General features: G+C 43.9%; 2 protein-coding genes across 3 annotated transcripts in view; one reads left to right on the top strand and one right to left on the bottom strand.

The window, feature by feature from the left end:
• The window catches only part of LOC117401456 (DNA-directed RNA polymerase, mitochondrial-like), a 39,641-nt gene extending 38,354 nt beyond the window's left edge, over nt 1–1,287 (top strand). The window contains exon 21 of the mRNA XM_059014121.1: nt 742–1,287. Within this exon, the coding sequence (XP_058870104.1) occupies nt 742–791 (50 nt within the window). The 3' untranslated portion in view covers nt 792–1,287. The remainder of the gene's footprint in view (nt 1–741) is intronic.
• A 3,793-nt stretch (nt 1,288–5,080) lies between these two features.
• Nucleotides 5,081–27,318, bottom strand: part of LOC117966362 (potassium/sodium hyperpolarization-activated cyclic nucleotide-gated channel 2-like) — a 38,824-nt gene continuing 16,586 nt past the window's right edge. For both annotated transcript variants that reach the window (XM_059014128.1, XM_034912295.2), the window contains 4 exons: nt 24,376–24,522; nt 23,849–24,089; nt 20,399–20,563; nt 5,081–16,009 (listed from right to left, as the gene is read on the bottom strand). In XM_059014128.1, the coding sequence (XP_058870111.1) occupies nt 15,081–16,009; nt 20,399–20,563; nt 23,849–24,089; nt 24,376–24,522 (1,482 nt within the window). In that variant the 3' untranslated portion in view covers nt 5,081–15,080. The remainder of the gene's footprint in view (nt 16,010–20,398; nt 20,564–23,848; nt 24,090–24,375; nt 24,523–27,318) is intronic.

Here is a 27,318-nt window from a genome sequence, read left to right on the forward strand (position 1 = left end):
TTTAGCAAAGGGGCTCAACCACAGGTGCTTGAACATCTGTCACTGGATCAGACAGGCGGCTGATTTTATTCAAGGCACCTCTTGACATTTACAGAAGCTCGTACTAAAAAACGAAGTCAGCTCAGTTCAGACGGCCGTAAAACACGCGCAGTGCTCAGATTGCAAATTGCAGTTGCCCCTCCGCCTGGCTCCCATCGAGGACAAATGGAGCACTTGCAATTAAAGAAATGAGGCTGACGACTAATTTATAGCACTGATTTATCATACAGTTATTTGTTTTGCAGTGTTCTGCCTGTAGCCCTGGCGACCAGGAGTATATAGAACAGAGGCTCTAATGCACTTCCAGTTTGCATATACATTTTCATTATTGGGCTGGGTTAAGTTAAACATCCGAGGGACACGCACTATGAAAGTAAATTAAATAAAAAGGAAAATACAAAGCAGGCCTAATTAAGTGTCATTATCCTGTTGCATAATTGTTTTAGTGAATGAAATATCAGGCTTTCTCATCACAGCACAGGATAATACGAAAGGGCGCTGTGTCTGGAGAACCGGGCGTATACCATTGTGATAAAAGGGATACAGATGTTTGTTTGCTCAAGTGTCGTGAGCTAGATCATGGCAATCTGCTCTGCTCTGAGCACAGTTTCTTGTTTGTGAGAAGCAAGTGATGCATGACTTGAACCCTGCTTATCTGATTCTCTCCTGTCTCCCCCTCCCTTTCTTTCCTCTCTCTCTTAGGTGATTTTGATCTGCAGAGGGTGAAAGAATCTACATATTTCTTCAGCTGAGCCCACGCAGGCGTCGAGAATCGCTAACCAAGGACGCAGACTGAGCCAGCCTACAGCTGCCCTGCCTTGACACCCGCCACCCCCACCCCCAAGAAAAGAAAGAGCCCAGTTATTTAATTTTGTTTCCACGGAGACTCGCTTTGCAATGAGAAGAGAACATAAACCATTCATTGCACCTGGACTAACCGGGGAGAGGGGGAAACTGGTCTTTTAAACCAGAAAGCACCGCTGGTCCAGTGAAGGGTGTGGGCTGGGCGCCTGAGGTTGCAGCTTCTGACTGTGCAACCAGCCTTGAGATGGAATCTCAAACCTTCGATTCTGTCGAAAAAGACTTACCGCCTGCAGTGTGCAAGTTTACTGGATAAAGAACTGACACCAGCGTGTTTTCTGTGATGCCTAAAAAAATAAAGCAAATAAATACTGGTACTTCTGTATTGGGCGGAGAAAACACACACCCATACAGCTTTATATTAAAATGAACTGGGAATACTTCTGATTTTTTTACAGTTATCACCTCCAGTTTCAAGTATTGAATAAGTCCATTAAAAAAAAAAAATGTAAATTGAGATACACACATTTTTTTAAGCTGCTGTGATTGTGAAAGAGTTAATACTGCTATTAAGATGCAATGACCCATTCCTTTCCCCTGCTGAATAAGACACTTGGAAGACTTTGTAAACTTTGTGCTGCTCCGTGGTACGCTGAGCTTGGTTTTGATCATCTTCAGAGGAGGTTGGTTTGGTTAATCCTGACAGACAAGACCATCATTTCATCAGGGGTATTTTAATGAGGGTGTTTTAATTTCTGTGTTGATCGCTTTTGTATCTTTCTCTGTATATAATAATTATCCTGTGACTTGAACCAGCTGGGTACGCTACATCTTGTTTAGGGGGGACAGTGTTTTCAATAAATAAAAAAATTAATTAATGACTTAATAACTAATGAAACAACAATATAAAGTGGTTTGATTAATACCTGCACCTTCATTAGCAGTCTGATCACCAGGCTCAGGCATGGAAGGCTGTGTTTGTATTTCTTGCAGAATTTTTCAAACATTGTGGTTCATGTATTCGATTTGTTAGAATAACTGGTCAGTGGCTGTCACAGCTGACCATTAGGCTAATGCATGTACATCTGCAGAAGAAAAAACATGAACTGTTATTTCTGACTGTTTCACATAGGCTACTAATCGCTGTAGGGGGGAAATGTTACCAATGCTGTAAGTGTGTCATATGATATGAACGTTTGTATTGAAATAAGTAGGGAATGTATGACTCATAGCGGTTTACTGTATTTTAACCAGGCTCATATATCTTCTTCAAGGGTGACGAGTGACGTTTTCTTTAAATAATAATAAAAAAAACTAGAAGGGTGTTTATACAGCAAATCCTGTCAACGTGTGTTTGCTGGATTGGGAGGGGGGCTCTTCTCAAAGGACTTGTCCTGGGCCTCAAAATTTTTGGCTGCTGCTCTGCCAGGAATGGATCAAACAGCAATTACATGCCTTAACTGGCTGCTTTTTGAGTGCAGATGGAGAGGGAGTACGATGGAACGTCATTTACAGCTTATTATCTGTTGGCAGCAATTATGGCTAATCTTTTTTGACCTTAACAAACCCCCATTTACCTCTAACCAGTTTGGGCATAGCTATTTGTACAGAGCCAGCAATTTACAATAAAATGCCAGCTATCTGTAAAATCCTCATTCATTGGCTTTCTGTGTAACACAGTGTTATGAGATACACTGCCATCATGGACTGCTGAAAACCACGAATTCAGACGAGTCCGGCTCTTTTGCAATGTGGTCAAGCTAGCCGTGCACGAGGTTGCTGGTTCACGCCCAGCCTCCACCCTGTTACACATGCACGGACTTTTGGACAAAAAGAGCACTGTTTACAGCTGTTTTTGAAACTTGCATGCAGATCAATGAGATCACAAGGGAGACAGCCGCTTGCATTCTGGAACCTCAGAATATTACATTAACATTCTGTCGGGATACCAGCAATTTCCAAAAGCCGTTCCTTTTGTGGGTAGGACTCCTGACGCAGTTGGAAACCTGTTGGTTCACTTACAAGAGACGGAGAGGGTAATATCGCCCCCGCTGAATCGATAAGAACACTTAAAGTGGCAGCAATCAAGCAATTTGTACTTTGAGAGTCGGGGGTCAAGGTGACAAGTGTGTCGCATCAAAGGCTGTAAGAAGGACCCTAATGTTTGGGAAAGGAACCACATTTGACACTAAGGGAGGGGGGGCGGAACAGTAAAACATTTACATATAAAAACAGAACCAAATAGAGCAGGGTGCCTGTTTAAGATCCATGCCTTGCTCTTTGAATAAATACAAGCGTGAATATTGATCTGAGCCCTTGTGAAGTATTGGCTTTTTCAGCAGAGCCGTTGTCAGTTGGCTTAGTGGGGTTTTTGCATTGATAACCGCCTGTTGATTCAAGATCATTACGGCTTGCAAAGCTGCCCACATCAATCTGAAACTAAGTTCATGATTGATAGCAAAAAGCACAGCCCGTGAGGTCTTGCAATGTGTTCATTGTAACTGACAATAAAACAACAAGCAGTATATATCTTTCCATGTGTGTCTGATCCTCTGTTTAAGAAAGATGCTCGCAGGGAGAGCCAACACCAGTAAGAGGGCTTTTAACACCACAGCCTGTTCATGGCATTTAGATGTTTCCAAAAATAATAATGTAGTGTAGGCATCAACGCATGGTTATAGCCCCACAGTATACCATATTACTTCCTGGGAGTCTTGAGAACAGCGTAGCGTCAGTCTCGGGTGCATCTTGTCCTGGGGTGACACCGTTCTGCAGTTACACAGTGTGCCTCTCCAACACCTCCGTGCCGGTGCTGTGTCGTCAACGCTGCTACTTCTAGATGTGATGAAAGCTTCCGCGTGTGTTGAGCCGAGCGCTCCCTAGAGCCGCTGACCCACCAAACGAGCGTGAAAGCAGACTGCAACGCGGAAGAGAAGGGGCCCCCGGGCTGGAGGGTTCAATTTCTTGGATGATAAGGCTGTTGCAGAACTGCTGAGGGCCTGGGGTAAAAAGAGACAAGCAAAACTGAAAAAATAAAAATAGAATAGAATAGAGTCAACTGCGGTCAACTGGGTCTGAAAATGTGGTTTATGCCAAATGGCATGAATTGATATATTTTGTTGTGCATTCACTTCTATTGAGATGATCCGGTTGCTTTAGAAATGTGATTTCGGCAAGAAGTTAAAGTTAAATGCGAATGTTCTGCGCACCCCTAATGATCAGAATGGAAAGCTGTGTAGCTGCTGCTTGGTGCACTCCCCCCATAAGCTGGAACACTTTTTGGATTAGCACATAAGTTCAGTGAATGCGTGCATATACAGCAACACTAAAAGCATGCTAAATAAAGCTTACATTACTTTTGTATTCTGCTGCTTCTTTGTTTTTGGGTTAAGTATACCTCTAATTGAAACCCTTTGACACTTAAATCAAGAGGCTGACAGTTACATCATGGGAAGCAGGTGGAGTCAACAGAGTTGAAAGGTCACAACATCACCTGACTTCTAAAGACCAGGAAGCACGGTCCAGGTTAGCTGCAGTACCCTTGGAAGCCTGTAGGTGTTGCAGGCTGACGGGGAGTCGACGTGCCGTGCTGCTGGAGATGTCCTTGAGCTGACCTTGTGTCTCACGCACAGGCACACGACTGGGCTGCACACAGACACCTCGTCACAGATGCAGCAGGGTGTCTGTCTGCATAGAAACCATCACTTCGAATAGGGGTGTGTGTGTCTGAGGGCGTTCTGAGCATGTGAGCTGCATGCATGGACTGTACTTTGCTGCCCAATTCTCCAAATACTATCATATGCTATTTGTGACTGATGCTCCCTTTAATTAAGAAAATGTTTACAATTATGCTAAGTAAACATCTGTAAAATCTTACTAGGTGTTTTTTATATGGATGTGTTCTTGCAATTCTATTTTGGCTATACAGTACATGCGTTTCTGTTTCTACTGTGAGTGCTTTATGCTCTATTGTCTCTAGCTACAGGGCACTTAGAACACTAGTCCGTCAGAGCCCTAATGTCACTATAAACTCCAACTGTTTCCTGTGCTGCAGCTTAGCAGTCAAGTTTCATTTAAACATCACCTTGTAAATATATAAGAAACCTTTCCTTCTTTAAGTCGTGTCTCCATGTGACTGCAAAACAGCCCTACTGGCTGTTAGCCAACTAGCAAAAAATCTAGCAGTTATCCAACCTCTCGCATCACTACTTGTATTGGATGAAAAGATGAAGGACACAGATTAATATGCCAATGCTCTCATGTTTTATTGCACAATGATTACTGCATGACTTTCTGAAGGGGTTTGATGCCATTATTACCATACATTTTATAATTGCATTTTCTAGTATTTATTAGAAATAGTTGACCTACCAAACGCTGCAGTCATACCAGACATCAGTGCAGCTATTGACCCTCTGTGACGGGATTCTGTTAAGATTTCAACCAGGTCTGTAGTGCACACACCTCTTTAAGTGGGGCACAGGAAAAGAAGCTTGAGTGTTGAGGCTCCAGACCTGGGTGCAGGAGGATGTGGGTTCAAGTAGCTCAGTGTAGTTAAGGGTACTGTGGTGTGTAGCTTGTGGCTTAAAGAGCGTGGGTGGGGGGGCACATTACAGAACAAAATCCAAACTTGCCTGATTGTACAATTTTTTTTTTTCATATGACAAGTTTTATATTGTAGATGAGTTTTGTTTTTTAGGATTGACTGAACACAGCAGGAAAGGCAAAGGCAAAGGCACAGGAAAACAACACGCGGAACAGACGATACAAACGAGTACAACGCAAACATTCAATTATTGCAACAGAGAAACAGAATTCTACGTACAAGCAACAAATGCCAGATTCAATTAGAAAATCCTTTGTCAGCAAAATTGTCTTTTTTTTTTTAAACGGTTTGCAAAACCTACTCTGTATTCTGTTACATAGCGTTTCCTAAACTTGAGGAATTCGACGTTCTAACTTTAGGTAAGATGCTGACAGGTAGGATGGTTCTGGCAATGTGAGCCCCAGGACCTTTATAAGGAATACCAGAAAACAAACTCTTTCCACACCAGAATCTAGAATGCTGTATTGTGTCACAATGGAGGCTGTTGGCACTGCAGCCTATAAGATACTACAAATCTGCATGGGAGGCCGTTGAGAATGTTCTAAGACTACAGGTGCAGACCTCTCTAATACAATAACAGCTTGCCTTTCCCCGAAGGTACTGTGCTTGGTCTTTAACACACACACCGTACCAGACCAAGATGTGTGCCCCCCTGTGCAGCCAGTAATTGGACCGGACTCACTGGCATGCCCTTTGCACTGCACTGATATCTATAGGTACTGCACATGCAATGTGTCACAATAGACGTGTACACCATATAGATTTGCCCCACAATATAAATAAAATGTTACCCCAGCCACACTGTGCATTTACGACGTATGATGTGCAGTACAGTGTACTGTGTACATTTTGCAAAAGGCATGCTGGAGACATGGGGTTCAGCTGCACACAGATCATTAGTCTTAGCGCCCCCAGAACAGAACACATTGATTGTGAGCCCTGAAGCCGGGAGAATAAAAAGTTAAGTTGCCACTGAACAGGAAGTTCTGCATAACGAAAAAACACAATCTAACTGTCCTGAACACTGCAGCTCAACTCCATATACCCTGGCAGGAACTCTTCATATCCTGGACACCCTGGCAGTCGTATTTGTGTCTTTTAACAGCTGGCATCCTTCACTGCCGGCCTCATCTTCTGCTAGATTTGAACTGTGCAGATGGAAATCGCCACCGGCAGGTGAGGTCAGAACTATGAGCGGAGATGTATCTCTGGCTACTGCTGCACTGGGGTCCAGGAAGATAAGAGTGAATGAATGACCCTTGTGAGGATTCCAGACGCTTCCATCACAGACCTTGGATTGGTTTCTATTGGTGCAGACGTTGGTGTTTTATTAAGAGTTTCAGCTGGGGTGTTCCTACTCTAAAACACTGTGGTTTTGAAGCATGAAATCCTAAACCGATGCAGTACGAGGTGACATATCTAACGTCCGTGACGCACGGGTCACAGCAGGGCATTGCCCAAACACCGCAGTAAGATAATATCTGAATGTTTTTAGCATGATGACTCATAGTCTTTGCTCTTTGTATTAGATCAGAGTGATGTGTTTAAAAACTCATCAGTTCTGTATAAATGATTTTGAATGCAATATTTAAAATAATAATAATAGCAATACTGTAATAGTTACTATTAGAAACGGAGACACTTGGAAATACAGTGTCTTCCGTTTTGTTAACTAACAATGCAGTAAACTTTGTTATGAGCAAAAGCTTCGGACATCTAGAGACTGCAGTACTATGTAGACTGAAGAAAACACAGTGTCAATGAGTCAGACTGTTTGAATTATACTGGTAGGTTGCAGTTTCAGAGGGCAGTAGTTTAAAATCTGCTGGAGCGAGAGAGAGTCCTATGCAAGGACAAAAACAAAGTTTTCCCTTGGGAATAGACTGGAGAGAAATTTGGACACCCTTTGCAGAGCGCAGCTGGAATCATAGTCTAAAAATGTTGGGTCGACCAGGTGTGCTTGCACTGGGGTCTTCCATCAGGCACGAGCCTCCTGGAAACAAATGAGCCATTTTGGGCTTGACCGAGATTCTGATTTTTTTGCTGTTTAATACAGCTATAGTTTTGCACGGCTAAAACATGCACCAGCAGAAAGCAGTCAGGAGTGGGAGGTTGTGTAGGAGTAGCAGACCTGCTCTAGGTGGGGCTACTGATTTTCAGTTTCCACCAGCACCCTGCACCTCACCCAAAAGGATCCAAGCTTAGGGAATAAACTGACAAAGTGCTGGAATAGGAATCAGCAGCAAGACTGGGGGCAGACAAAGAAAAACAACCAGCACCCTTCTTCATATAATACAATGGGGTAGGACATGTATATGACATAGATGGTCTCTTTTTTGTGCACAGGGCGCCATGTTGGTGAAGGAGCAATCCATGTGCAGCCAACGACTCACAATCCTGGGTTGACTACAAAGAACAGGCCGCCTCCTACGCCTGCCCACTGAAGGGCTGTCGCAGATTCTGATTGGGGGAAATCGTATAAGGGGGTGAGGCTGATTTTGACAGACAGGAGCAGATGCCAAGCCTGGGAAACTCAAGTTCAATTTGAAAACTTCAAAGTTCAGTTTCACAGAACAGTTTTGCAGCCCACTTTCTGTAGATAATGGAAACGCAAATCGCTCTGGGTCACTTTTGAATGGACGCCAGTAAGAAACAGGAACCAAGTGGGGTATGAAAGCACGGCCAGCACTGGCACACGCCACACGCCACACACGCACACGCAGCAAACATCATTCATCAGTTAACATTGTTTCCCTTTTTAAAGATTTTAATTTACACTGCATTTGATCTTTTACATCATTTACATACATTCAACACAAAAAGGCTACAGAGATACTGAGATTACGGCTGCAATGGTTATTATAAGAAGTCGTTCCATTCTTTATCTTCTTTTACCAGATTACCAGATAATATCATTAGTTAGCGTAAAATAGTAAAAGTCCCATCAAAATACAGCGACATTCGCACTAGACGGTCAAAAAGCAGAGCTTCACACATCCTTTAAAAGCATTACAATTCTCCACTCACTCTTCGCACACTAGGATACCATCCAAATACTACTCAGAAGGTCTGCTGCAAGTTATAAATGTTGCTTTAGAAGGCGATTGCCCACAAATTATTTTAGTTTTTTTTCTTAGTAAATTAAAAATCTTAAATTAGACCGCCACACATTTCACATTTGTCCATTTTAAATAAGTGAATACAGCGGCTCAACAGACCAGCATTGTACTGGTGGCATTAAAGAAGTCCATATCACTCCCATTAGAGCGACACTCACCAGAGATGCAATGCGTCCTGTACTGGCACTTGGAACCACTATGCATAACGCCAGGCAATGAGAATTGTTAACATTTAAAAAAATATACAGCAATTGCTCAAAAATGACTACTAAAATAACAATTGAGGAATACAAAAATAAAATGCTGATGCAAATTTAACCCTGCAACTAATTCTTATTACATGACACTATGTGCAGTCTGTGAGTATAGCGTTATACAGTACATGGGATACCTAACGCATGCTACTCTTTGAAGCCCCTGTGATTGCATCATCATACTCTGATAGTGTGTATGAGAGCTCTGCTTTGCATGTGGTGCACTCAGCGATGTATTCATGTTTCTTTGTGTACAGTCATGATGGTCTTCCGAACGGAAGCAATGCTTAATTGTATAAACTCCAGACAGAGATGTTAATTACACTTTCCTACACCGCCTCCCTGCCTTAAAGTGAACAGCTGTGAATATTTAATCTGGTAGCTTGATAATGGCCATTTCCTTATGCAGTAAACTGCCTCCTTTTGACCAAACCAAGGATTCAAGTTCGGGTGCTGCTATCATTATTGCGTTTTTCTTAAAAAGACACTGAATAACAAAAGCTGTGCTAACTCTGTGTGTGTTGTAATGATGCTGTACACGGGACTCGCTTTAAGAGTTTATTAATAAGAATGGGTGCCTCGCCCCTCTGGTTCTAACGGTTGGTCCCTTACCCAAATGGCCAGGCACCGTGTCCTGTAATCGACTAAATAAACTGACCACTGCTTGTAGGTTTTGTTTGAGTTTGACAGCTAGCCGGAGACATTTAGGAAAATCATCACAGTGTAATTGTTCAATGATAAAGCTGCATAGTGTAATGAATTGGCAGCTCTCAGCCCATTGCATTGAATGGAAAGGGCTGCCCTTGAACCACAAACCATACTTTGTGTATGCTGATCAGAACTGGGTTCAATTGGAAATACTCGCCATACTACCTGGAATCCAACAGGACACTTGCCTTTACAAGGGCGATTTCACACCTAACTGCGAAGGACATTAAAAGCCACTCCACTGAAGTGTCATTTCGGTGCTGCCTGATCTTCAAGCATTTTCCTTGGGAGTGACTTCAGTGCAGGTCAGTACTGAGGGAATGTGCTTTGAAATAGTCGCTCGTCTCCTGTAGTAATGTTTGAATATTTCATTTACAGGCTTCAGTGGCATTCAATCTTCCTGGCGCCCATCCCACTTGATTTCTTCCTCTTCTTAACCCATTTATTCCTAGCTGCTCTGAAAAATGTAAATTATACTGTGTCAGTCCCCTAAATAAATGACTTCCCTTAACTTGTGGTGCTGGATTAGACTGAACAGGGATGCCAGCAATGGTCATATCATGGCTTGTGGGTTTCAGGTTTTTTTAAATTATTATTTAGAAATTTAACTGGAAATTACCTTCACTACACATTAAAGAAATAGACAATAACTCATTTTAAAAAGTTGTTTAAAAATATAGATATATGAATTAACTGTTGCTGCATAATATGGCACTCTCATGGACAGACTGCTACATCTCACAATAATGATAATATTACTGATAGATTTAAAACATACACCTTCAAAATGAGTAGCTGATTTTCAGTAATTTGAGATTCACTCTGGGCTATATCTCCACTTTGATTGACAGCTGCAGTGGCCAGTTAGAGCTGCTACACAGCAGAACTACATTTCCCAGCATCCTCAGGGATAGTGATCCGTGATGCCCAGCAGGTGGCACTGTTGGTAGTATTTGCTCTTCCTCTCTCATGCAGCAGGGACACAGGTGGGGCTAGCTGAGTCTATCAGGTGCGCTTGCATTAGGGTCTTCCATTATGCATGAGCTTACTGGAAACAAATGATCTCTTTGCTTGCAGACACAGTAAAAAGTATCCCAGTCCTGGAATTAGAAAACACACAGGAGCTTTGGCAAGCAGGAGGTCTGGGTTTGTGAAGGACAATCAATAGCAAAGGGGACAGAATCGAGCTTGGATCACCTGGGCTCTGTTTAAAGGACACGCAGCTAAATAAATGAATTCAGTTGCTTGGCTGCTGTGCTGTGCGTTAGGCTTGTTTATAATTCTGGGGTGTGAAAGAAACACGCTTCATGGAAAAGGATTTGATTTGTATCAGACTGGGTTTACAGCCTTTCTAGATGATTCTAGGATCTGTGTTAGTTAGCACTCCCTAAGCATTCCTACCTATCCGTTTCACTCCTCTCCAGCTCATTGTGTAGCTGAACTTATCATTTTTGATTAAAAAATTTTTTTTTCCCTTTTTACCCTTGCTCCTGGCTCGAGGAAAGGTGCTGTGAAAATGTTTCTATCTGGCAACTTTTGTTTATAGTTTACTGTACTGCTAATCTAACCTCTACTTTTAGTAAATATTTACCCACACTGTGGCAAATTTACTAAGCAAATAGGCAAAAAATGAAATGCAATGAATCCTGAATAAACCGTTTAGCAAATGCAAAGGGTCTGTCTTATTCACTTGTATAGAAGGAAGCAAGATCGGTCCAGGTGGCTGTACATACAGATTGCATGTTAGTAATGTTACTGAACTAACACTCCGCAAACAACCTACTGTCATCGAATTTACATTTTGTAACATTAAAAAGTTCATTTTAGTGAAAAAAAATGCTGTTTGCACTGGAACCAATGCTGTAATAAATCCTCCCCACTGCGTCTGTGGAAAACCAAATTAATAAGAACGAAAAGCTCTTTTAATGGCATCATATTTCTTCCCATCACGAAAGCCTGCAGTGGTACAGCGAGTTCTGGAGTCCAGCTTTGTTAAGTGAAGCGTGTGGCACAGTCTGGAATTGGAGTATTTGTCATTGCAGAGTTCACAGCGAACCTAATGAATAATATTGGGTATCTGGCGAGCACACTTATTGCAGTGATGAGGTCAGCGCACACGATGTGTACAAGCTAGAGGTCACGTCAAGGGGGGGTCATTTGTCTTTTTTTCTTATTACATTTGATTTTTTATTTTACCGTATTGCACTTGACAAACCAAGAGAGATGTTTTAAATTAAAATCTGTTGCAAACCGAACGGTGCTATCTGCAAGACTGATTTTTAATGAGTTTTTGCAAGAGGAGGGAGGATGATTTTGTATTCATATTAAAGTTATTTGTTTAAAGATGGATATGGATATACATCCACTTAGATGCAGCATTGCGTTTCCAGAGATGTCCATTCTAAAGGGGATGAGAACAGTGTTTCAGAATTAGCTGGGTAGGGGGTAGGGGCGAGCTTGTAATCGGAATTGCCTTTAAGAAGAAAATAAATCCATTCGCTAATGTGTTGATTTCAAAACAAGAAATCCTGCCCTTCCCTCAACTTTACAATTGAATACCAACCAACGGCAATTAACTGTGTTTTAAAAGGTTATTGGAAGTTCATTTTCCTCTCACCCGGGGCGCTGGCGTTTTTACTGCTGTACCGAGGCACAATGAAACTGAAAACTGAGTAGGAGTATTGGTCCAGCCTTAGCAGGGGGTATAGCGAGGGTCAGAGTTGTACTAACCTGTGTTCAGGTTTAACTTTCAACAAAGTGTCCCCCATGCCAGCACCATGCTGGGGATCTGATAAAGCCCCCACTTCATACACTGAGCACCTGATCTTCACTGGAGGTTCAAGCCAAGTACTGACCAGTCCTCCTCCTTAATAAGGGAATCAGAACCACCCCTTACACCTTCCCCCAATAAGCAACCTGAAACAGAGACTGCTCCCACCGACGTCAAAATCCGTTTTTGTGGTTTGCTCTGGGCAGTTATACAGTAGCTGCTGCCGCTCCTGAAGACTCTTTAAACCATGGGAATTACACACATTTAAAAATAAACAACTCTGATGCTTTGATGCGTATGGCCGTATCCTGAAAGAATTAGCCTGCTGGTAGCTCCATTGCTTTTAGCAGCTCTTCGTTGCTTAAGGGCTTAAGTTCTTGGCAGTATGAAAAACTGGGCTTAGCATTGGCTGTAGTCAGTTAACAGTCCAGTAGCAGGTTGCTAAAGGGGTTAGGGGTTACTACCTACAGTATGAAGGAGCATAGGGTTATTTTCTTCTTTTTTTTTTCATTGAGCTCGAAACAGCAGCTTCTCTGGTCAGTTGGGAAGAGAACACATCTAGTGGTTAAACTCGATGACGCCGGCTCCCATTGGACCTCCGTCGGTGATGGGTGTGGCCCGACCACTTCGGGAGGGGATGATTGGTAGAAACTGAGCCAATCTGTACTCTCTCTCTTTTTCAATTGGAGGACAGACCCTGGACTAGCGCTCCCAAGACCTGGATGCAGCTGGTGGTTCAAACTGAGCTTCAAGCCAAAGTATTCTGCTGTCCCGAGACCCAATTCATTCAGCTTGAAGGGAAACCTTTAGGAAATGATCAGTTCATGCAAAAAAAAAAGTGGACTGAAAGTGGAGCAGTGTTTATTTGGAATGAATTAGTGTCTCCATGCAGCCCATTAATTGCACGAACTGAACCTTTTTTGCCCCAAATCCTGAATTGAATCCCTATAGCCTAGCCATGCTTAGACCACAGAACTGGAATTGTTTTGGGCATGTTTTTGGGGTTAATAAATTTCTAGGCAGATATAAATCCATGGCTAACAGCGGTAGCCAACCAAAATACTTTAGTAACTTAAAAACAGTTTGGCTTCCTGGCGAATCTTAACCACCTTACCCACCTGTACCTGTGCCAACCAAACTGCATTCTGAACACAGGTGAGGGATACATAGCCACTGGAACAAAGCCTCTATTGGTTTTTGCTTTTGTTTTTCAAAGAGGTTATATAACTGTATACACATATATTTAAATTTAAATCAACAGGGAGCGAACCCCGCCTAACTATCACATTGTTTTATCATTGTACTTATGTTGCTCTCATAAAGAAAATAAATAATAAACTGCTTTTATGTGTGAAGACACACGCACGCCCACACGCGCGCACGTACTCACACACGATTTCCAATTGAGTTCAAAAACGTGCTGCATCCCACGCTGACGTACATGAAACCGCTTAATCAAAACCAGTTCATCAAACAAGGACCCTTGCTGAGAAAGCATTGCAGTGGCGCGTCCCTCCACCCTCACCTGTGTTTTGATTGCAGGATTTTATTTATCGGGGAGGGGGGATCGTTCACTCCAGGAACAAACAGCTTGGGGGAAAAAAAAAACTCTGCTTGCAATGTTTTCAATAGGTTGTTGTTTTTATGCATTTATTTGAACAGGTTACAGTATTTGCTTTCTGACTTAATCGACAGTGGGGTACTAAAAAGTAGTCAAACTTTCTGACGAAGTGTCTTTCAGCCACTGCACTTAATATTCATTAAATAAACCACGTTCACATTAAATTAGTTTATTTTTTTGTGGCTTATTTCAATTTTTAATTTCCATCAATCGGTATTCAGATAACCTATTGGAAACCTGACAACCAGCTTTTTCTCTTTGAAAAAACCAATGGAAGCTTCCTGGTAAGATACTCCCGGAGTTAAATCTCAGCTCATGAAAAGCGTGGTTAAACCAACACACGTACACACGCACAGATGGACTAACAATATGGCTTCTAAAGTCGATCGCAGTCGGAATCAAGGCAGTCAAATAAATGCCATTTTTTAGTTGACGAAGAAACCCCAAACATTGTGTTTAAGCTCAGCTTTGGTCTTGTGAAGGTACAACAAAGATTAAATAAAGTTTTTTTTTTTTTTTATATAATTTTTTTTTTTTTTTTTTTTTTTTTTATAATAATCGATGTAAGATCGACCAGCGGTCTAAAAGACTATCAGCTTTTTTTTTTTTTCTTCTAAAACCAGACTATTATAACAGCGTCATGAGTAGAACACCTAGCTATTTAGCTTGTTTATGCAGAAAAGGACACCTCAATACACTTTGCAAAGCGGCTCCGTTGTCTTCAAAGCAGGTCCCTGATTACCCTTTTAGTTTTTTTTTTCGACCAGCTCACGTCAGTTTGCATGGTTTTGACTCTATACAATATTTAACAGATACATTATTTTGTGTTTTGTAAATCCACTTTACAGTAAATAAAGCTAAATTCAGGGGTGGGACAGAATGGGGGGGACAGAATGGGGGGGGGGGTGAGTCTACTACTATGTACCGTGAGCCTACGTATGGAGTCTGTGGAGTAGAAACATCCCACGTTATTTTGTACACTTAGTATCGAGTAAGAATCCTTAGTTAAGCAGGTCCTTCTGAATTTCCTGATTCTTTTGCCCCCTCCCACCACTCACTCAGCATACATTCTGATTGAAGATTTACAGGGGAGGGGGAGGGGGAGGGGGTCAACGAAACACAACCCGCAGCTCTCAACCAAGACTCCTAAAAACACTCAAGGTCACAAATTGGAAGAGAGCCTAGATTTGACCAAGTCTGTGTCTGGGATGCTAACCACCGAATCCTTCTTGGGTGTTCCTGAGTCCTGGTGCCCCATGGGTGAAGCCCCAGCAGGGGGCGGTGTAGAGGGGTAGATGACCCCCCCTAGCCCTACTGACATCTGGTGGGGCAAGACTGCCCTCTGGGGCCCCCTGAGCCCGGAGGAGCCCGGGGTGCCAGGGTGAACCTGCGGGGGGCCGATGGAGGTGGACGACACCCGGGTGGACTGTGGTGGGCTAGGGGCTGCTGCTGCCTGGAACCCGTTTTGGGGGAGGGATGGCTGGGAAGCGGAGAGCAGCCTGGCCTCTTGGCTCAAGCTGCCCGTGTGCAAGGCTTGGGTGCTCTTGTGGGCGGCTGGGCGTTGGGGAGGGCTGGGGGCACGCTGCTGGACCAGGGAGAGCTGGGAACCAGACTGGCCGGGGCTGGAGCTGTACTGGAAAGTTCGCCCTCCAGCCGCCAGGGGGCTCTGGACAGGCGGGCTGGAGACGGCCGAAGCTAAGGCCCCGGCCGACATCTGCTGGGACTGGAGGGGAGACACCGAGACGGGGCTGGAGATGCTCTGCACCACCTGGAAGCGCCGGACCATGCGGGGGGACTGGAGAACCCCCGGCCCCACGAGAGGGCTGACCATCTGGGGGCAGAAGCTCATGGCTACGGCCTGCTGCAGCGTGGCGATGGCAGAGCTGCTCTGGGGCTGACCAGGGTAGCCGAACATTGCCCCGTGGAGGGGGGGCGTCATGGACATGGCCCTGGGCCGCTGCAGCTCCACCCGCTGGACCATCTCGCGGTCGTACTTTACGATCTCCTGGATCATCTCGTTCTCGCGGTTGTTGAAGACGCCCGAGCTGAGGTCATGCTGCACCTTGTGCATCAGGGTGGAGTTCTTCTTACCTGTGAGGGAGAGAGAGAGAACGGTAAGAGGAGAAGGAGAGAGAGAGAGGGGTAAGAGGAGACGGCAACTCTTTCAAAGCGAATGCGGTTCTAAAACACTTTCCTGTGGACCTTACGCAGCCCAGAGTTATATTTCAACCAGGACTTAAACTTTAGATCTCAGTTATTCTGTTCTTTGAAAGGGGGTTTAGCCTCGGTTAGGTAAATACAAAAAAAGATTGACAGTTTACAGCGAACAGGAACTTGAAACTACAGGAAGTGAATTTATAGTGTGGTGGTAGAATCCATTAATCCAGAATTTTGAAGACACTCCATTGAAAATTCTGAAGTAAAACACACAAGAAACTGATGGAGACACTGGCCAAAACATTTGTCAATTTCTTGATCACCAGTCCCTCGTTTTACTGCTTAGTTTTCAAATCGTAAACATGTACTAGCTAGCTATTCTTTTTTGCTGCCATACTTAATAGTGTTCAGTGTGCAGGTCTAGTGATTTATGAACTATTGGTGACCTGCGCAGCTGAACCACACTGCCTGTTGGACGCTATCTTTCAAGGCACAGTAAATAACTACTTGAGAGTCACTGTTTAGTTTTTCCCATTAGCGAGAGGCGAGGACATTGTGTTACAGGCTTTGTAAGCCCCTGTAACTTTTTATGTATGTGTTAAAGTAATTCATGCCTCTTTCTATCAATAGAGAATCTTCTCCCCTTGGAATAAAAGACACCTTTAGGAATCGCTGCTTCACCTGATCAAGACTGCATTCAGGGCAGTGCTGCGAGAAGAGTGAGAAAATCAATTAAAGCTATCAGCGCCGAAATATATGATACCAACAAAGAGTGGAGGTTTTCAGTGACTGCGGTAACTGCTTCGTTCAATCCAGCGGGAGATGATGGACTCGCTGCTCTCCACTGAATCACCTGCTCAATGTTAGTCTCACCGTTATCTAAAGAGGGGGCTGATTTCTTATTTTTTATTTTTTTTTGTATAATGATAATACCGTATAAAAGAATAAGTAGCTTATTATATTATTTATAGTTCAGAAATCGATGCAATGATTCATTGATTCAGTGACATAAATCTGGTCCCAAAGCACTAGCACAGGTGTTAATAAGGGGCTTAAGGAATAAACAAACCACCCTGGATGGGGGAATTATTTTAAATCCGTGCCTCGAGAGAGGGCATTGAGATACTAATTGTCCTCTTTCTACCAGACAGGGAGGCTGTGCTGTGTACCATGAAACACCAGAGATAATGCAAGCGTTCTTTCTCTTCCTCTCCCCTCCCCCTCTCCTGTTAACATGCAGAAGATGTCATTTTCACACTGTCTTCCCGATAGCAGCAGCTCTCGCTCTCTCTCTCTCTCTCTCTCTCTCACTCTCTCTCAAAGCAAGGTGTCTGGGTTACAAACAAGTGGTTCATTATTTTCAACAGGAACTACAGTATTCAATGGTTGATACAAGCAACGTGCGCTAATAAAGCATGCCTCAAGCCTGGGAGCACCCTTTCTCTTAGGGGGTGAGGGAGGGAGCAGTTCAGTCTCCATGCCTCAAGCCTGCCCTAGACTGCAGGGAGCACCCTTTCTCTTAGGGGGTGAGGGAGGGAGCAGTTCAGTCTCCATGCCTCAAGCCTGCCCTAGACTGGAGGGAGCACCCTTTCTCTTAGGGAGGGAGCAGTTCAGTCTCCATGCCTCAAGCTTGCCCTGGACTGGAGGGAGCACCCTTTCTCTTAGGGGGTGAGGGTGGGAGCAGTTCAGTCTCCATGCCTCAAGCCTGCCCTGCACTGGACTAGACTGGACTGGACTGGAGGGAGCACCTTTCCTCTTAGTGGGAAAGGGTTTGGTCGAACTTTGCCGACGTTTCAATTACACAAACCAGGCTTTCAGTTGCCTCTCCTGGGGGCCAAGTCACGTGAGAGATGATGAGAATTAAACCATGTGCATCCACAAGCTGTGTGCAGGGGGTGCTGAAACACAGTGAGCAGAGCACAGCTGAAACCAGATCCTTAAAGCTGCAGCAGGGTTTATGATAATTCTTTGGGTTTCTATTTACTCCATATTAGTTTAGCTTTCTTTGCACTATGCTTCGCCAGAAAACAGTCCGGTTTGTGTATGGCCCTGACCCTTTGAAATCCCTTTGCCACTATGCCAATCCAGTGAAACAGGCAGGCGTGATCCAGCTTCTACTTGCAACAGTAGGAGGTTATACATATTTCTTTATTGCTATTCACAGAATGTGCATTAAAATATGCTTACCTATGCCATGCTTCTAATATTATTTTACCATGCAACACTGCTTCAAACTTCTATAAAGGTGACTACCTGTTTATTTTTCTTTTTTTTGCTGAGTGTACACGCATAGCCTGCTGTTGGTTTTTCAGACCTGCTGTGCTTATTTGTGTGCGACGCATTCTGCTGGGTGGAGGTCAATTGTGACACCACCAAACATTCAGTGAGCCAGACACATACATCATGAGAGCAAATGCACCCAGAGGACATCATTGAAGGAGCAGGAAAGTGAAGTGTGCTATTAATTCCAGGAGTAGGAGCAGACACAGCACAGGGCAGCAGAAATGGAAGCTCACTGACACTGCACCCCCTCCTTCCTGCCAGTGTGTCAGACCTCTCTCAAAGTGTATTGAGAGAATCCGCAGTGGTTCACCGAGTGAACAATCTTCTGCTGATTGGTGAGTGGACTGCAGCAGTGAGGCAAAGGGTTGGAAATGAGACTCCCACTGCATAGCAGTTTGATCCATTCCTGGTCTTACTATGGGTTGAATAAGAAACACCTGTGGCTAATCAAGCTCGAAGTAAAACCTGGAATGGGAGAAACTGCTTTAGGAGTCTTATTTCCATCCCAGTGCTCACTTGTGGCTAATTCAATCCATTCTAGTTCAGGACCTTGTTTAAATTTTTTGCAGTTTTCCCATGCTTTTCCCATTGATTATACTATGCACTTACCATAGCTCACCCTGGTTTGCCATGTTTATTAATATGCTTTACTATACCACGCTATTCTTTACAATGCTTCTCTATGTCCTCAACTACTGAATTTGAGCCTTTAACATTACCAGCAGAGGGAGGTGTGAGAGAGGGGGGGAAGGGCAAGTTGGTGTCTTTAAGGACCAGCTGCAGAGGTCATGTGATGACAGCAGTGCAGTGACCTTGGAGCTAATTGGGATTTTCCATTTCCGTATGGATTATTTCACTTTACCTATTAAACCCAGAATGAAACGGCTCCCAAGGACAGGATCCGAACCCCTGCAAGTCCCCGACTCGACGGTAAAGACGCCCCGCACTCAGCCACTCGCCAGCGATCGCTACAAAAACTCAGTTACTTGTTATAGATCCCCAAGCACTCAATATAGTCACCAGAAGGCAAGAGTGGAAAGGACTTGAAAAAACTAAACTGGAGAGACGAAGAGACAGGTCCCTGAAAACCGAGTTAACTGTGTAACAGCCAAATGTGTGTCTGCGACACCACTCCCTCACACAGCAAGTCTAGAGGACTGAGGGACACTTCACCTTCACGTAAACACATAAACGACAAGGATGTTTTACTGTGGAAGTTGTTCTGTCTTTATTGAGGCTTCCATAGGGGCTATATTTGCAGAAAAGAACTACTGCCACGTTTTGATTTCTTCCATGTGGATCGAATCCTGCTCAGGCCCGCTTGTGCAATTTGCTCATTTCAAGGTCATTTCTCCGACTGCGTAGCCATTCTTTAATGTGAGCCTTATCTCTAAACATTATAATCTTTTAATATCAATCGCATGCTAAACAAAAGCCTGTTTAAGGATGGACATCTTTTCAACCCAGTCGAGTGGAATGGAAGGGAATGGAATAGGAAGCACACATGTACACCCACTCAATGAGGGCCCACTGATGGTTCCCCGATGAAACATGTCCTGCTTCACCAGATTAACTAAAGACAGAACCAATGAGCCAAGTTAGCAGGCCCCATTACTCACAGTTAGCAGAGTGTCTGTGTGCTGTACCTATGCGGTTAGCAGAGTGTCTGTGTGCTGTACCTATGCGGTTAGCAGAGTGTCTGTGTGCTGTACCTATGCGGTTAGCAGAGTGTCTGTGTGCTGTACCTATGCGGTTAGCAGAGTGTCTGTGTGCTGTACCTATGTGGTTAGCAGAGTGTCTGTGTGCTGTACCTATGTGGTTAGCAGAGTGTCTGTGTGCTGTACCTACGCGGTTAGCAGAGTGTCTGTGTGCTGTACCTACGCGGTTAGCAGAGTGTCTGTGTGCTGTACCTATGCGGTTAGCAGAGTGTCTGTGTGCTGTACCTATGTGGTTAGCAGAGTGTCTGTGTGCTGTACCTACGCGGTTAGCAGAGTGTCTGTGTGCTGTACCTATGCGGTTAGCAGAGTGTCTGTACTGTACCTATGCGGTCGAGTCGATCGATGGCCACGGTCTCGAAGGCTCTCCTCATCATGGGGTACTCCTCCAGCACCTCGTTGAAGTTGTCCACGGAGAGGGAGTAGAGGCGGCAGTATGTGTCAGCCCGGACGCTGGCTGTGCGGCGTCCTCGTGTCAGCAGGCAGATCTCTGCGGGGAGAGAAACGCTGTCAGAAAACACGGCGAGAGGCGAGAGGCACACCACCCCCAGGAGCACAAACACACGCCCTGGACACGGCTCATTTGTCTGAAGCCCTAGCATGGTAAGATCCCTACTATAAAGAATGTCCTACGATCTTTGATCTGTTCACCCAACCTTACCTGAGTCACTCTCAAATGCATTTGAAGAAGAAAGCGCTTCTGCTCAATTCCTTGTGTATCTTAAGGGGTTAAAACAATCTTATTATTGTTGTAGCAGTGCCCCGTGCTCTCTTCAAAAAACTGAAACTGCAACTCATACAATGATAGAACAATATTACAAATCCCACTATCCATTTATATATTTAGAAATACTAAACAAATTCAATATCAGACGTTTCGATTAAGCCTTTTTGTCCTCAATCTTCAACGATATCAGTCGAAACTTTAGTCACTGAATTAATGAAGTTTCTTTTTAGTAATTCTGGTTTTTACAGTTCTGGATGAAGGATCATTTCTGTACGTGAATATGAATATATTATCAGGAAGCTTTCCCAGGGAGGTCCTGTCCTGCTTACAGGGATTTTGGGAGGGGGATCGAAGCCGCTGGCAAACAGCACGTGTGCAACAGAAACCTAACAGGAGCGCATTGGCGTTCCTGATTGAAATTCATTTGGGGATGCTCTAAAGAAAGGCTGTTAATTCACAGCAGGGAACGACAGCACATTTTTATCCTGTTACTTTCCTAATCAGAGAAGTCGACAATACAGAAACACCCCAAATCCCCAAAGCTCCTTTCAGAAAGGTAACAGCTACAATGAGTGCAAAGCCCTCCCCCTGGCTGGATCCAAGCTGGGAGGGGATGTCTATTTAAACACTGCTGGCTTTGATGTATGTATTCGTGGTCTCTAATCCCCTCTCCCTCACTCTTTCATCGTAATTCAATACAATTACACACAGACATCCCCAGTGAGATCCTAAAGGGACAAGGGTAGGGCTGAGCTCTTCACAGAACTGCTCAGAGGCAAATTGTAGTAAACATCACTCAGAGGGTAATTGGAAATGCTTGGGGTACCTGCACTCTGAAGCATGCCATTGATGTGCATTCAAGTTTATCATAATAATAATATCTTTATATAGCACCTTTCATGGTGGACCACCATCACAAAGCGCTTTACAGAGGTAGGCTGTGAACTGTGCATTATATGCAGAGACACTAACAATAGGACATTGATTTAACATCTCATCAGAGGGATGGATCACAAGGAGGTTAAGTGACTTGCTCAGGGTCACACACAGTCAGTAGTAGAGGTGGGATTTGAACCGGTGACCTTCTGGTTACAAGCTCTGGATTTTAACCACTGGACCACACTGCCCCCTATGCTTCATCTTACACATACATGTCCACTATATATTGAGAACCGATCATCCAGTTTAGCACTGCATTTTTGGTCCCTACTGTATATGCATTATTGAGCGATCATTTCGGCTTGCCACGATTTTCCGAGGGCTACTGAACACACTTTAACTGCACATTATTACCTAGTACACCTTATATTAACGGTAATACTTTAGAAATGTTACCGTTTTTTTTTGTTTTACTTGAATAGTAAAAAAGCCCATCATTACCTATATTATATAGAGTGAATGAATATCTTTTTTTAAAGTGCTGTATTTTGTTAAGCATCAGAATACCCGAAACAGTAAGCAACAGGTTCATCCACAAGATTGCAAACCGTGGTCATGCAGCTCCAGCTGTAGCTTTTTCTAGTTTTCCATTTCATGTTCACAGATTGGCAGACTTCCTTGCCAGCGATAAAGACTTGGCTTTGAAACCCAGCACAAGAATTTTCATTTAACTCTGCTCTCCGAAAGTCAATATCAAGTGAAATCTGTCACTGTTTGATTGCATTCCAGTTTATCAAGCGGTTTGCATCCTGAGGCACAGTCGGGCACGGTGCGTACCCACGGCTGCAGCGAGGCTCGCAGTCCACTCTACAGAGGACAGGCTATGGAGCTGAGCAGAATGAAGTTGGCAAATAAAGCTTTAGTGTGCATTACTGCAGATTTCTTTGTCACGAGCCAGACTGCTCGGTTTTGTATTGGTGAGTATAGGTGATGCTGTGCGTGTTGTGATGTTGTACCAAACTGTACAGAAACTCCAAACTTGAAATTCTAAAGAACAGAATTTTGACATGGCTAACGATTTATTCAATTGACTGTACAGTCCATGACTAATAAAACATACGTTGCTAAAAGCAAGGCTTCCTGCAATAATCCACTTTCATCCTAAAACGACAAAGTCAACCACAAAAGAATGCTTTGGATCTGGATTTCTGGTGGAGAAGGGGTGCCTATTGATAAAGTGTCTTTCTATATAGAGAACACAATTTAAAAAAAAATCACAAGTCGCATGATCCTGACCTTCCCGTGTTTCACACAACATCATTCACACCACACTGTGTTCTGGTATCCATGACAACACAAGAGCTCCATCATCACAGCCTCTCTATGGCGCCTATAAGGATGGGCTGAATGCTAACGTACAAACACCTCCCAGAGCAACACAGCACTGCGCTACACTGCCAGGGTCAGCGTCCGCTTGTTCTTTGTTGACGACCACGTCTCTGAAACATATGACACGCTGATTTGGTCAGGCAGGCCTTGACAGGAGCAGGGCCTGACAGGTTTGGAGACCTCTTTATTAAAAACACCCTGATCTTTCATGGCTGGACTTAATAGCCTTGCTTCTATGTTGATGTGTTCGTGGCTACCTCTGATCAAGTGTATTTCTCGCGCACTCTTTCCTGTGTCGGGTCTGTCATACAAAGCGTGCAAGAGAAAGCACACTCTCAACGTGATTAGAGGAAGCCACCGAACACCATTACAAGTCATTAAATGTAAATAAAAAAACAGACCATATCGATGGACTTATTCCGTTTCTATAGGACATGCTGTGATTTAGAACGCTTTGTGATTTAAGTGCGAGATCTACACACTGAGCGAAACTATAACTGTAGTTGCTGCTAATGAGTTCCAATGGGGGCAGGTCTTGTAATACGAATGAATGATCTTTATATTAAGGATCCCATCCCTCTTCCCCTCCGTTTGCAGTAATTGACGTGCTTGCATTCAAATTACAGCAGCATCGCTGTGTCGCTTTTAATCTAATCCTATTGGGTGCGCGTCTTAAAAACGAGTCTTTTATGAAATGGGTATTACCCCGTGCAGAATGCTGAGGAGGGAGAGGGAGAGAGCGATCAGGATGGAAGGGATGAAGGGAAGCGCTCCTCTTACCTCCGAAGTAGGACCCGTCAGAGAGCCTCATGCCGATGTTGCCCTTGGTGAGGATGCTGACCACGCCGTGCTGGATGAAGTACATCTTCTTGCCAATGGTGCCCTCTCGGACGATGTAGTCCGCGGGCTGGAACACCTCGAAGCGTAGCTTGGTCAGCATGGCCGTCACGAAGTTGGGGTCCGCGTTGGCAAACAGGGGCATCGACGCCACCAGCTTCCGGCAGTTAAAGTTCACGATTTCCTGAAGATGGACAGACAGGGAGGGAGACAGAGAGCCCCCCCAAAAATTCAATGAACTTCAAAAAGAAGCCAAAAATGAAATATTTACTACGGAAGTTATTTTGCCGTTAAGGAACTACCATGGTATAAATTAACATTTTTGTTCAATGTGTAAGAAAATTGATTTATTAAAGACCTTGCTTAGCTATGCTTTGGTACACTTTGCCATGCTTTCACTGTGGGAAACTTTTATAAGGACTAACACCCCTAGCTGGCACTCTAATTCCAGGTGCCCCCCAGCTCCTCACCTCTCTCAGCGGCTCGTTCAGTTCTTCCAGGATGCTCTCCTCATCAAACATCTTCCCCTGGAAGCGGTGCTCGTAGTAGTCGTGGATTTTCTGGCGGAAGTCGGCAGGCAGCTTGTGGAAGGACATGTACTGCTCCACTTGCTTGTACTGTACAGAAACAAAGCCTGTCATTGGATACAGCACAGCTTCAGTCAAGCGAGAAGGAGCGAGCCGCCAGATGAGCAAGCAAGCAAGCCGTCAATCAACGATCAAGCCAGAGTCCAGGTTTCATACAGCATAAGCCTGATGAGGCTTGTTACAATGCAGTAGCTGCTTTACCTTACCGGGGAGCAGCCCTAGCTAATGATTCAGTCAGCTCTCACTTTTTCCAATTGAGCTGAACTGCCAGTGCAGAACAATCTATATGCTCGGGGCTTAATAAGTGACGTTTATTGAAGGCAGGCCCACAGTACACTTTAGCTGGAGTACTGGTAAAAAAAATAAATACATGAAAATAAATAAATGACTGAAGTGCTGAGCTGTGAAGTCACTCTGAGTTGAACGGCCACGCTTCTCGGAATAGCAAACTCACTCTCTCCAGCAGCCGCACTCGCTCCTCATTTAAACACAGATGTTAAAATTATTCTCCTACAATATTTAAAGCGGGCGGTTTCGAGATCTTTTCTGTTATACAGCTCTTGAATAATTCATGTCTCCATCGGCACAGATCTTATTTAAAAAAAAAACACACAAATCCTTATAAAAAAAGTTTACAATCGTATATTTGCACAGTGTTCAGTTTACCGTGACTTCTCTATGTAATTATAATGTATTTAGTGCTCTTACATGCATGTGATTTACCGTGATTTCACAATGCTTTTAATATGCTTTACTTTACTTCCCTATGATTTTACCATGCTATTCCAGGAGTTTAATCAGTGCAATGCGCAACATGTGCTCCGGTGTTCTATATAGTGACACGCCTACTATTCAAGGCCCCACCCCCTGGGGATTCCCATAGCAACCAGGCAGTAAGCCTGCCCCTCACCACTGCTGTGTACTGTAACTGGTCTTCAGGCAGAGAAAACCCACAGGAAAGAACAGGACAGTTGGAATCTTAAAAGCTGCAATGATTCATTTATAATCCCTGATATAATGGTCTTGGACAGAGCCCCCTAGGGGTTCTGATGGTGCCTGGTGCTCCTAGCTCAGAAAGTCACTTATTCATCAGCTCAATGACTAAGGGTAAGGGCTAGGGGAGTTGAGCTGTGGGATTCGCTGCCCTGGATAGCTGTCACATGTCTGGGACCCTTTGTAGCAACTCTGATTTGTGGATTTCATAAAGGGGACACCATACAGTGTGTTGTTACACTTAGACAGGAGGATCATCAGTGACAATGGCCACATTGGCAAACCAGCGGGTCTGTATTGACCACATGGTGAAAGCAGAGACGTGTACAGACAAGGTCAGCTACCCGCCCGGTACCCAGGGTTTTACTGCATTTACAAACTGGGGCACAGCGCCTGTATTGTTACTGCATTTTAGCCTTTTTTCAGATCTCTGAGTCACAGGTTTATCAAGCTTTTCAAATGTTTTGCTCTCCTTCTGTTTTCCTCTTCTAAAGCTAGACATTCCATCTGAAAGTTCCGCAGCCCTGCAATGGAGCTTCCTGATTGGTCACATGATAACAGGCATGTTATAATGGGACTCTACATGTTGATGAAGGACCATTGAAGCTACAGCAGCATTGTTAGCTTGATATTAGAAGCAGCTTCAGCAAATCAAATCTAATTGCATTTGCTCTGCATGCTGGCAGAGTCGTTATGTTAAACAATTGTCTGTCCATCGCTTTCCACCAAATGAGGGATTATCATTTCCATTACTTCGATTTCGGAAGTCTTTTTCCCAGGTGAGAAGTGGGTGGCAGAGAAAGGCAGGGGTAGCATTCTGTAATGGCAATTCCTATTTATGAGAGAGGAAGGATAGCTGGAAACCGTATTAGACAGACAGCAACGCAGCAGCGGAATAAATCATAAAGATTAAAAACAGGGGCTGAGGTAGATAAACTGCTGCTGGATTGTGCTGCAGACTCTGTGTCTCTGTGCCTCAGTGCTGCAGGGGGAGTAAGACGGCCCGAGCATCCTGCTGTCTGAGAGCAAGATTGCAGGCTATTACAGACACAGCAGCTCTCACACCAGAGCAATGGGACACAATTTAAAACTAAAAGCCTGGCTAAGCACAGTGCCACCCGGTGGCCTTAAATAGTAAGGCCCGATCTGAATTCTATACATTAGTTGAGCCCTGTCTCAAAAATATAATTCTGTTTAAATACCTGGAAAAAAAACCCAAACTCAGAAACACTTTAAACAAATAGTTTAAACAAGAACAGACAACACTTTGATGTTCAGTGTTAGATGTTTATCACCACCTGTATGTTTTAACAGGTGTGCTTGTATCCCATAGATGATCCATGTCAATGCGGTCTGTCAAAATATCAATAAAAAAATTCAATTAGACAAAAGACACGCCCTTCAATATTGAAAAACGGATGACTAAGCACGTGGGTTTATCCATCATAAAAATAAATTAATAAACAAACAAATGAATGAATGAATTGTTCTAGCACATGTTTGAGTGGCCTTTAATTTGAATTGACTTTCAAGTGTTAAGCTGCACCGGTCCTTCACTAGACAGCCAGACAGCAAGCAGTGACTCAATGAACAGCTCAGTCCAACTGTCTCCTGTCACTGTCTCATTAGGCAGAGCTCTCCAGTCAACCCTGTCTCTTAAGAAGACCATGAGAATTTAGGATGGGCAAGAGAATCACAGATCGTTGCATGAGCCTTTACCCAAAACGACAGTCAGAAGATGGACTTGTACCAAAAAAAAAAAAGTGTTCCTCCCCTAAAGCTGCAAGGAGAACTCCTATTAGTAAACCTTGAAACTCAAATCAGTTCAGAGCA

This window comes from Acipenser ruthenus, chromosome 47 (genome assembly GCF_902713425.1).
Source record: "Acipenser ruthenus chromosome 47, fAciRut3.2 maternal haplotype, whole genome shotgun sequence".
NCBI classification, from domain to species: Eukaryota; Metazoa; Chordata; class Actinopteri; order Acipenseriformes; family Acipenseridae; genus Acipenser; species Acipenser ruthenus.